Consider the following 12974-nt stretch of genomic DNA (forward strand, 5'->3'; position numbering starts at 1 on the left):
TAATAATATTGTTATTTCTTTCTGATCGGGTTAATATATCCCTTTTCCTTAACTTTTATCAATAAAAGTTAACGTTACAGACTGAATCAACTGAAGTGTCAGAGGATTGCATTAATTTTATTTTGGTTTAATACTTATTATGATTTGATAGCATTCTCTTTTCGATGCTATTCGATCACGAGGTGTGAAGCTAATTTCTGGATTTCAACATGAAACCCACCAGATCCGTAGTTCAACAGCAATTTTTGCTTCAGGTGATCGAACGGCATCGAAATGAGCATGCTATCAAATCATAATGAGCTTTAAACCAAAATAAATTAATGCAATCCTCTGACATATCAACTCGACCTCAGTTGATTCAGTTTGTAACGTTAACTTCTATTGAAAAAAATCAAGGAAAAGGGATACATTATGTCCTATTTCATCGTTACTATTATGCGTAGGACATTGTGTGAATGTTTTGAAATAATTCATCTGAACATTCCAATATTTTAGTTCGAATTAGGGTTGCCACCCCTCCGGGTTTGACCCAGAGACTCCGGTTTTCGGGAGCTATCTCCGGGTCTCCGGGTTTTACATCAATTTCTCCGAGTTTGGTGGGTAGAAGCATAGATTGAATTTTTCGGAATTAATTGATTCTTTACAAAATATTTAAAAAGTCTAAGTTAACTATTACTCTGGTTCAGATTTATTTTGCCCGAATAATCGTCGTTTCAAGGTGGCGAAAATGAGTTCACCAAATATTGCTAATTTCTTTCACAAAGCAATGAAAATGAAAAACAAATAAAATTGCTACAAATTAACCTTCCGGCAGTCGCGCTCTAAAAGTCTAGCGAAATCGTCTTAGGGTACCAGCGGCTGCTCGTTCAGAAGGCCATATGCGCGACTTCCGGAGGGTTAAGGAAAGTAATATTTCGCCAGGTGCTACAATTGAAATGTTGCATTCCACTAAGTCGAGTTCTTCCGGTGTTGTTGCTACTCCGTCAGCGATCCTTAACTGGGCTAGGGAGGTGAGTTTTGCCCCTTTGTTACGAAATGAAAATTTGTTGGTGATGAATAACCGACACCACATAGTGTGATGCCGCAGCTCTGCCTCCTTTGCTCTCCTTTTCCTGTTAGTTGTGGAGGAGAGCAATGCTCGTCCAACTTATCCTCTACAGTGAGAGTACCTGGTGCTTTTGTATTCTTGGCACTTAGTCGGGGAAGTGTAATACTACACCACATTAAACCGATAAAACCGTTCTCAAGCATTAGAAAATTACAGCTTTACTTTAACGTAGTAATAAAAAGCGATTAAAGTGATCTAAAATGCCGAGCAATCGCTTTGATTCCAATTTCTGTCTCGTTCCACTCAAAATCCACCACCCCCCAAATCAGTGAAAATCTCCGGGTCAAAGCCTCTCCAGAGGTGGCAACCCTAGTTCGAAATTCTACATATCAAAGTCCCCCCCTCTCCCCTCACTACGCCCTATTGCTCAACTACCTACGCTCATGAAATTGAGCTAAGACTTTTGAATAATTCATCCAAACATACCAATGTGGTAAATATAAAATATATGATGTTATTTTGGAATGCTATATGAAATATCATTGGTACACCCGCAGTGTTGGCAATAAAAATGATTTTTGGCATTTAATTCGATGTATCGAACTTTGAACAGCTATTACTTGGTTTTGAGACATTCTAACACCATACATCCTTCGGCAAAGTTGTTTAGCATATCCTGGAGCACACTTATATCTATTTGTTGGCATACTTCAAGAAAAATTGTAGTCTGTAGAATTAAAAATACAAAAAAGCAGGTTTTCCCATACTAATGTCCATACAAATATATATATATATATATATATATATATATATATATATATATATATATATATATATATATATATATATATATATATATATATATATATATATATATATATATATATATATATATATATATATATATATATATATATATATATATATATATATATATATATATATATATATTCGTTATGGAGCGTGTTTGTGTGCTATTGGTTGGCGATTATCTGCCCGCTAGTATTAGCTAGTTTATTAAACATACATACCGAATATTGCACCCAACACAGGCAATTGAAGTTCCTTCTTTTGAAACACGTTCAGCAATCACTCTACCAGTTTGATCGGTTACACTCCAAGAATATATTCGTCCTCTGGCGTCACCTGCAAATTGACTTTTTATATCATAGTTCTCATGAATATGAAATGAATTAGCTTTACCAACAAAAACTGTCCGATGGTCATTCGATATTGCCAATGAAGTGATACTTGCTGGTTCAATATTATCTTTACGGTCATATGCTGTGTGCATAGTTAGCTTTGTTCTGAATATCAGTTGCTGGGCCCAGTGAAAAGTTTTTCTAGACTTTTGATTGTCTTCTTTCTTCATTAGTTGTCCACTACCAACTGAACCAAATTGATTCATGTGTCGATCGCTAGATATAGCTTTCATGTTTGACGCAATATTGCAGAATGATTGATTCTCTGAACTGCTACAGCCCGATGGTTGGTTACTTATCCCCATCATTTGCTCTGCAGTACATTTTTGCGTCGCCTGTTGTTCGTATATACTACTAGTCGAAGATGATTTGACGACAAGTCCTTTTGAATTAAAATCATATATTAGATTAGCTAGAAGTAGTATAGTATAGACAAGTATAGTATAGACGAACACATAAATTGCGAAGTCGCAAACAAGGAGACTAAAATAAGAACCAGCCTGGAAATGCTGTAGTAAACAATACGTCCTCAACACCGAAACTGCCAGAAATTCAGGAGTAAATAGGACAGCGGAGGACCAATATTGTCGGAACCAACTGACATGTAAAAAGTTCAATGTGAAAATGCATAAACTGGGACGCTCTTCTGAGCGATTTTGGAGATTTTAGAAGAGGAGACATAACAAAACACTTCTTTCAGATTAGATGGTTACAAAGATGATTCTAACTGCCATTAGAATAAGTTTTAAATAAACTTTTCAATGGCGAGAACTATCACCCAATTTCAAACAAGATTACTAAATACGGTAGAGTAATACCTGTGGTGTGAGTTAATATGGGAATTCGCTGTGTTACCGCACTTTTCAACCCGTAACTTCGGAACCGGAAATCCGATAAACTAAAAATTCAATACCAGCTGAAAGCAGAGTTATACCGTTAGTTTGAAAATAATTGTACAATTCGGTTCAACCACCACTGAGCATCACGTGAGCTTAATGGGGGGGAGGTGGGTTCGGCTTTTCAGCGGAGAAAAAAACACTTTTTTATTTTTTTTTTAAACTTTACGTGAAGTGAATTGATCAAAACTTTTGTACAATTTAGTGTATCGTTTCAATAACATGCTGTAATTTCTCAATACAAAAATATCGACAAATGACTCGGTGACGAAGCTTTTTGTAAAACGTTTCTGAAAAAAAACATGATTTGTGGTGTTACCTGCCAGTAAAGAACTACACAACCGATTTCTTTCAAATTTTGCATACACATTCTATGCAAAAAATGCCCCCTACGTTTTTGAGATAAATTTTCAATAAAAGGGGTTTTTACTCATTTTAAATAAAAATTCAAAAATTTTCAAGAAAAATTCTGCCTTTTTTTAAGTAAACACCCCCTTAATAAAAAAAAAAACTATCTCAAAAACCCTACGTAGGGGTTAGGTATTTTTCACATAGAATGTGTATGCAAAGTTTGAAAGAAATCGGTTAAGTGTTTTTGGAATGGCAGGTAACATCACAAATCATGTTTTTTCAGAGACATTCTACAAAAAGCTTCGCCACCGAGTTATTCATCGATATTTTTTGCAAGGAAAAATTACAGCATGTTGTTGAAATGATATACTAAATTGTACAAAAGTTTTGATCAATTCGCTTAACGCAAAGTTCTAAAAAAATCGCAATAGAAGTTGTTTTTTCAAGCTGAAACACTTCCCCCCCCCCCCTTACAATGATACATACACACGCACACAGATATTTTCCGATCTTGACGAACTGAATCGAATGGTACATGGACGAATGGACCCTCGGCCTACCGAGCATTCGTTGGAAAGTTAATTTTTGGAGTGATTACATAGCCTTTCTTTATATGAGAAAGGAAAAAATCTTGTTTTAATTTTTTAATGTTCAACATAATTGTGGAAATTTCTATTACATTGTAATTACACTTGGCACGTATATACAAGCGCATGACTACCACGAACCTGATAAGCGACATGTTCGACACATTTGAAACAAAGAAATATAATATTTACTTATCTTAATCAGCATGAGTTCAATATTGCTGTCGAGCGTCGGATCGCTTCATGGTACACATTTGCATACGTTTCAAGTTGGTTGAAAGCCTTCATGTATCAACCAATAAATAGCTCAAGGGAGCACTATGTTGAGAGTGGCAGATCGTATCAATCACTCGGAGTGATCGGTTGAGTTCTTATCGCTGTGGCTCTGTGATTTCCCGAAAAAGTTAATACTCGGTTACGCTATCGGGACCTTTTTTTGTTTGCTCGAGCTCAGCCTCCCAGACCTTATCAGCTCGGCCTCCGCCATCCGGCACTTATCATCGTGCCACCGCACGACGAGTGACAAAACCCCAAAAATCAATGTCTTGTAATTCTTTTGTAAATATTTTTTTTATTCTTCTCTCAGCTTGATTAAATGTATCTCAAAATTTTACTATAATCGAATTTTTAACATGTCGTTGAAGCAAGTGATGTCGAGGATTTCTGTTCAATTCAATTAATTAGAATTTTAGTACCTTAGACTTTCAAATGGTGATATATCAAAAACTACACTGCTGATTGGAGCATTTTTAAGTTAATTGAAAAGAAGAATGAATATGCTAAACTATAGATGGGAGATTTTTGTGCAAAACTGATTTACGTTTGTTCTGCATCAAAAAAATCCAATTAAAAAGTTTCATATCATATCAGTAATTTATCTTTATACGTCTTCCAATTTTTGAGATGGTCTCCCATGAGTCACTTTAGTGTAGTTTCAAGATATATATGGCTCATCTTGCGCATTTTTGCGCCGAAGTTGGTATATCTATGTTTTTGAAAATACCCATATGGAGACGCCCTGTAGCTCAGAAATCTCCTTACAAATTAATTGCCTAAACAACATCATATTACTGAAAAATTAGTGATTTTTACTGGTTTTGTCAACCATTTCTGCTATCCGATGAGATTGGCTACTATGATTAATGTTTATATTAACCCTTTAACGACCAACGCATTCAAACGAGTTTAAATAAAAGTAGTTGAAAAAATGAAATACGGAATATCAAAACTGATAGCAGAAATGGATTCAGCGACCCAAAATTAGTTAAAACCCCAAGTTTTAGCCACATAGACCAATTTTTAAAATTTTGTCGCAACTTTGTATGAACAGGTGCCACTGTCCACCGTGGTGATACCTTTACGCGAGTGCAGTGTCCCGTAACGCGGTAATTAGTGCGAAAAAACAAGTGATACGGGCCCCACGCCTCGGCGGGTCTCCGCCAGCCGGAGGGACGATAACAGTTACAAGTACCAGAAGCGCTGACTTTAAAGTAGGTGAACTACTCGCGCCTCCATCGAATTTAAAACGTTAAACGGTGAACAGATAGCGCCTCCATTGCGCGAAAATTCAAACCCAGTAAAAAACCTTGCATCCCCATCAGTGCGAACCGTGTCGGTCAATCTGTGACCGTACGAGAGCGAAGTGACGAACCCCAGACGGGCTTGAAACTCGACGATCCAGTCTGGTGGTACAATACCTTTTTTGGTATACACACACCAATAGTCTGGTTTAAAGGAGAACCAACCACATAGAGGAGACCATCCAACGCAGGATCACACAACTATCAGGTAATTTGTGTCCAAAGAAAACGATTTACTGAACGATTGACTTCATGAGTGCAAACCAATGGCCCCCGAGAGGGAGGCCATCATCCATCCATACAATTCCGTCTTACCTGAACTATGGTGATGACAAACGCTACAAACGCTACTACTGCGCGCGGTTACAGATGAAAATGGGATATGCGGGAAACTTCCTACTAACCCATTCCTGATTCATTTAACCCTCAAAAACGCCCTGGGAATGGAGCCAACAAAATGGGTTTCGGCGGTTAATGAGGCAAGAGGAACCCAATACGCCCTTCGAACTTCTTCCCAGAGAACCCATGACCAACTGTTAAAAATCGATCAGCTAGCCGATGGACAGAAAATTGAAACAATTCCGCACCCATTCCTGAACAAAGTTCAAGGCCTGCTTTACGATGCGGACACCATCAACATGGAAACATCGACCATCCTGGAACAGCTAAAGGGGCAAAGGGTCATAGAGGTTCGAAGGATCACCCAAAAGGTTAACGGTAGCCTTTCAAACACTCCGCTTCTGGTATTCTCCTTTCCGGATCCCACCTACCGGAAGCAATATTCCTAGCTATGGTGCGTGTTAAAATCAGGCGATACTATCCGAGCCCAATGCAATGTTTGCGCTGCGGGAAATTCGGTCATGAATCGAGGGTATGCAGTCAGAAAGAGGTGTGTCTCAACTGTAGCGGAGAACACCAAGTCAACAAGGAAATTTCTTGCAGCGCAGAGAGTAAATGTGTTAACTGCGGCGACAACCATTCAGCCAGAGATCGACAGTGCCCAGTTCAGATGAAGGAAGCGCAACTCATAAAACAGAAAATCGATAGAAATTTAACGTTCCCCGAGGCCAGAGCATTGGCCAACCAAAACACTACCAATAATTCTTTTGCAGACAGTCTTAAGAAAAACCTCAGACCCACAGTCGACGAAAGGGACCGATCCATAAACGTTCTCATGGAGGAAGTCGCCAAGCTCAAGGAACTGGTAGCGAACCGATCACCGACGGAAACCAAGGACATGAAGCCCCAAAGGCTGAAAGAAGAACTAATTGCCACAAAGAAAGAGAACAAGGAGCTAAGGAACGAACTAGCGGCGTTAAGAAAAACTGTTGAGGATCTGAAAAAGCACTTTATAGCCAAAAAGGCAGGTGAACCCATCAGACCGATGGGACCTCCCGCAATCAACCGTGACCCGATCGACAGAATGCAAAATATTCAAGCAACCCCAACAACTTGAAGCATTGGTGAAAGAAGATCCAGCCGAAACAGATACAAGCAAGAACACCGTTCGGACGACGCAGACAAATCCCGCAACCCGATCATCAAAGACCCCCAAAGCAAAGGAACCGAAAACGCACAGGAAGCAACCGCACCAAAAAAACCAAAACCCAATCAACCGCTAAATAAATAAATGGGTATTTACCGAGGGCAGTGGACTTATCTCGGACTGAAAAACTACAAAATATCAACAGCAGCTAGACCTCAAACAAGCTAAACAAAATTATCAACGAAACCATGCATCAAACAGAACAAATAGCAACAAAGACGAAACCAACACAAACAAAGGAAACAAATACAGCTGAACAAAATCCTACACACCCAAAAAACCACCTCAACACCAACAAGCTCATCCCACACCGTAATTCACCCGAGGAAGTAGTCCCCTACAAATCATCCGAAACAGTCAGCTGCTCGGTGAGGGAGAAAGCCTTATCCCCTGCACTGGCCCTGTCCGGGGTAGTACCGACCACAGTTGACGAGCCTCCGGCGGCTGCTAGTGCAGGGGGCCCGGCTTCCCCCCCCCCCCCCCCCCCCCCCCCGGGTAATCAAATCAAATCTACCATCAACGACGATAAGTACGCTCCCGAACCAATTTCAGGTAGCCCACTACACCGTCCCTACCAGCCATCACACCAGGCAATTAACGGAGGGAGACCCATGTCGATCAACGAACATCGGCACAAAGTAACCAACTGAGGATAGTTATCACGTCAGAAGATAAGCTCCACGTCCACCAAGCTCCATTGCCGGATTCCTTTGGTACCAAAATCGTCTCCACACCACGCAACCGCCCGAATTGATGACCAATGCAATCATCTGAGGTTACTGGAAGGGCAGTCCGCTAGTCGACGAGCCTCCGGCAGCTACTAGTGCAGCCCCCCCCCCCCCGGGTAAGTCAAATCAAATCTCCTAACAACGACCAGAACTACGCCTTCGACTCGATTTCACTGTTTGCACTGTCCTACCAGCCATCACACTAGGCAATTAACGGAAAGAAACCCATGCACAGTGGTCGGAAACGCCAAAAACGCGGACTTAATTCACTAGGGGCCAAACCATCGAATATATTCACGGGGTGTCATTGGAGAAATTGTTCGTATGAATATTCTCCATAATATGATAACAATTGAAATTAGGCATGGCTTACTATGATCGAGCTAAAAAAATAACTTTTTGTACTGACGAGGTAGAAAGTAGGTGTCTTCGACAGTTTTAGAAATGCTCATAGTGAAGAATTTTGTTGAAGAACTTGAGCTTGTAGGAATAAAAGTTATCGATTTATAAGGCGTTTTCTATGGCAACCCCCTTAAATCGAATGTTTTTAATAAAACTTTTTTCATTTTGACTTTTCGTGCAAACTATGTTCAAGACAAATGCGTAGGTATCAAAACTGCATAATATTGTCGAAGACTGCATGTAAAAATAGTCATTCGTTTGAAAGTTATTGAGTATTTTTACATTTTTTTACACCAACTTCAACTACGTATAAGAAAGAAAGGTACAAACCAAAATGCACGAACAAGCACTTTTTTAAACTACGCACAATAAAGCTAAGAAGGTTTGGTGCGTGGCACTCTAGAACCCTATGAATAGGGTAAGCTTACTTTATCATGTTTTTTTTACTTTTTCCATACAAAAACAAGCAAAAACAATTTTTAAGTTGTTTCGCCCCAATTTTTGAAATTCTTAGTTTGATATTCAACTACAAGTATTATTTTCACTTATACCTGAATATTTCAGATTTCATAAACGTGGGAGCAAAATGTGAAGTTTTTAATATCATTGGAGATCCCAAACTACTATATACTCAAATAGACATGTCATAATGAATTTAATGCTTACAAAAGGATGCCATATCATTAATTACGAAATTTTACGGAAAAAATAAAAAAAATAAATTTTTTTTCCGATTTTTGTATGGAAAAAGTAAAAAAACATGTTAAAGTAAGCTTACCCTATTCATAGGGTTCTAGAGTGCCACGCACCAAACCTTCTTAGCTTTATTGTGAATAGTTTAGACAGTAAAAAAGTGCCTGTTCGTGCATTTAGGTTTGCACCTTTCTTTCTTATACGTAGTTGAAGTTGGTGTAAAAAATGTAAAAATCCTCAATAACTTTGAAACGAATGAGTATTTTTACACTCAGTCTTCGACAATATTATGTAGTTTTGATACCTACATATTTGTCTTGAACATAGTTTGCATGAAAAGACACAATGAAAAAAGTTATATTAAAAAAACTAGATTTAAGGGGGTTGCCATAGAAAACGCCTTATCAATCGATAACCTTTAATCCTACAAGCTCAAGTTCTTCAACAATTTTTTTAGCTATGAGCATTTCTAAAACTTTGTCGAAGACACCAACTTTCTATCTCGTCAGTATAAAAAGTTATTTTTTTAGTTTGATCATAGTAAGCCATTCCTAATTTCAATTGTTATCAGATTGAGGGGAACATTCATACAAACAATTCCTCCAAAGACACCCTGTGAATATATTCGATGGTTTGGCCTCTAGTGAATTAAGTCCACGTTTTTGGCGTTTCCGACCACTGTGCCATGTCTCCCAAATAGCATCGGCGCAAAGCAACCAACTGAGGATAGTCATCACGTCAGAAGATCGGCTCAACGTCCACCAAGCCCCATTGCCGGATGCTCCTGGTACCCAATGCGCTACCAGACCATGCAACCGCTTGAGCTGATGACCAATGCAATCTCTGTGGACCCTTTTGCCACACCCTCCGAGGTCACTGGAAGAGCAGTCCGCTGGTCCACTGGAACATTTTCAAAAACAGAAACATATCCACCCAAACACCAACAAGCTGAGATCCTACGACAGTCCGTCTGGAGAATTTGTGCTCCCCAACTCATCTGAAACTGCTTGCTGCTTGTTCAGGGAGAAAGCCTTATCCCCTGCACTGGCCCTGTCCGGGGTAGTACCGACCACAGTCGACGAGCCTCCGGCGGCTGCTAGTGCAGGTGGACCGGCTCCCACCCGGGTAAATCAAATCAAATCTCCTAACAACGACCAGAAGTACGCCTCCGACCCGATTTCGGGTGGTCCACTGCACAGTCCTACCAGCCATTATACTAAGCAATTACCGGAAAAATCTGCATGTTTCCGAACGAGCATCGGCACAAAGCAACCAACTGAGGATAGTCATTACGTCAGAAGATCAGCCCCACGTTTACCAAGCCCCATTGCCGGATGCTCCTGGTACCCAATGCGCTTCCACACCATACGACCGCTTGAGCTGATGACCAATGCAATCTCTGTGGACCCCTTGCCACATCCTCTGAGGGCACTGGGAGAACAACCCATCAGTCCATCCGAGCATTCCCAACAACAAAAACACAACCCTCTTAATGGGGAGGTTACGGGAAGGATGTCAGCCAATCCTACTGAGATATAACCAAATAGCCAATCTATTGAAAACACTCCTTCCAGCATCACAAATGAGAAGCTAGTATTCAGAACGAACTGGTGCTCTCTTGCGGTTCAATGGAACATCAATGGCTTGAGTAACAACCTCGGTGACCTGCAAACGATAATCGCCAGAAATGAACCGATATGCTTCACTTTACAAGAGACGCACATCCGAAATAAGTTAGACCCATCGCCATGGCTTGGTGGACGATACGTCTGGGAGTCTGAAAATGGGGATAACTTATACCGGACGGTAGGCCTAGCCATTCGGGCGGATATTCCGTCAGAACCGATAGAACTCAATATTGAACTCATCGCTGTAGCACGTCTCATTAGGAACCCTATCAAATGCATCTTAGTATCAATTTACATCACCCAGGACACCATCGACGTGCGGAACAAGCTAAAAGAACTCATCAAGGAACTGAAATCCCCGTTCATAATAATGGGAGATTTTAACGCTCACCGCACATCATGGGGTTCAATTAGATGCTGTCGCCGAGGCAACGCCATACTCGAAGCAGCAGAGTACTGTGACGCCATCATCTTGAACGATGGAAGCACGACCTTCATGCGTGGACGATCCGCATCATCCATCGACCTTACCATTTGATCAAGCACCATTGCAGGTTTTTGCGAGTTACCCAGGACATGGGAGGCAGCGATCACTTCCCAATATTAATCTCCTGTAACAGTACGCCTCCAACTACCTCCCGTCGTGTACGATGGATTTATGAGCGCACCGACTGAGATGCCTTCGAGGACCATTTTCTGGACCATTTTGACCGACAGAAAAACTACACACCGGATCAACTAACCGAACTTAAGAAGAATGCCGCGGAAGTGAGTATCCCCCGAACTAGCGGAGTTCCCCCACGTAAAGCGGTTCAATGGTGGAACCCCGAGGTGGCACGGGTAATCAAAGAACGACGTAAGGCGCTTCGATTTCTTAGGAAAACGCCATGTGATCACCAGTTATGGGATGAGCGCTCCACCGAATATCGTAGTCTGCGAAACCTTGCTAGGAAAGCAATCAATGACGCAAAAGTAGCAAGCTGGTCTGAATTCGTCGGAGGGATTAGCTCCATCGACAGCTGAGATATGGAGAAGAGTCAACGCACTAAGCGGTAAAAGGCGGCAGGTTGGCTACTCTCTAACAATCAATGATAACGCAATAACCGAACCTACCCTCATCGCTGACGAAATCGGCCGATATTTTGCTCACATGTCGGCCGACGAATCCCTTCCTGTTAGCTTTCTCAGGCTAAGAATTACGCTGGAAGCAACACCGACAACCTTCCCACCAGATCCGAGCAAGGAGTACAACAAACCCTTTTCAGGAATTGAGTTCACAACCGCGCTCAACATCGGACGAGGCAAATCAGAAGCTCTGGATAATATAGGCTACCCAATAGCATTTATCACATGAGGGCAGACGAGCGCTGCTGGATAGTTTTAACACAGAATGGGAAGGTAGGCCCTTCGCTGACACCTGGCTTATTGCCTTAACCGTTCCTATTCCCAAAAAGTGTCAAGGAACTAGAGCACCGAGTGATTTCAGACCCAGCAACCTACTCCCATGCACGGGGAAAGTAATGGAAAGGATGGTGAACAAACGCCTCACAGAATTTCTGGAGGAAAACAATCTTCTAGACAACCACCAGTTCGCGTTTCGGAAGGGTCTTGGTACAGGGACCTGTTTGGGCGCATTCCAGGAGATTGTCAGTCAGGCGGTAACTAACGGACTTCACACTGACATAGCCATCCTTGATCTCGCGAAGGCCTACAACAGTGTGTGGTGTGAGGGTGTACTCCAGCAACTGCACCGTTGGGGAGTGCGAGGGAATCTCGGTCACTTCGTCAAGGAATATTTGTGTAACAGAAAATTCTGAGTTGTCTTAGGAGGATGCCAATCGAAACTCTTTACCGAGACCAACGGGGTTCCTCAAGGATCGGTACTTGCTGTAACTCCCTCGCACTCCCCAACGGTGCAGTTGCTGGAGTACACCCTCAAAAAGAAACCGAAGATTCTCGGCATAACTCTAGACCGGAAGCTGACTCTCCTCCCGCATTTCAGAAGAAATAAAAAAGGACTGCGAGAGTAGAAAAAGGTTAATCCGAACAATAAACTCCCGTCATCCTAAAACTAATAGACAAACTGTACTAAACATCAGCCAGGCGCTTATATACAGTCGACTCTTCTACGGTACCGAAATCACCAGTCAAAATCTAGCAGGAATAACCGACACCTTAGCACCAGTGTTCCATGGCGCAGTACGATCGGCCTCAAACCTGCTACCAAGCACTCCTGCCGAAGCTGCTTGTGTTAAAGCGGGCGTACTACTCTATAGGTGGGCGGTGGCGGTTACCGCTTTTCCTCGAGAGAAC

The 12974-nt window shown here is 41.4% G+C and overlaps 1 protein-coding gene across 1 annotated transcript in view; it reads right to left on the reverse strand.

Annotated features, from left to right (window-relative positions):
- The window catches only part of LOC131693321 (WD repeat and FYVE domain-containing protein 3-like), a 180400-nt gene that overhangs the window by 36562 nt on the left and 130864 nt on the right, over nucleotides 1-12974 (reverse strand). The window contains exons 6-7 of the mRNA XM_058981044.1: nucleotides 2252-2632; nucleotides 2080-2194 (exon numbers count right to left, since the gene is read on the reverse strand). Coding sequence (XP_058837027.1) covers nucleotides 2080-2194; nucleotides 2252-2632 — 496 coding nt within the window. The remainder of the gene's footprint in view (nucleotides 1-2079; nucleotides 2195-2251; nucleotides 2633-12974) is intronic.

Source organism: Topomyia yanbarensis, chromosome 3 (genome assembly GCF_030247195.1).
Source record: "Topomyia yanbarensis strain Yona2022 chromosome 3, ASM3024719v1, whole genome shotgun sequence".
Lineage (NCBI taxonomy): Eukaryota > Metazoa > Arthropoda > Insecta > Diptera > Culicidae > Topomyia > Topomyia yanbarensis.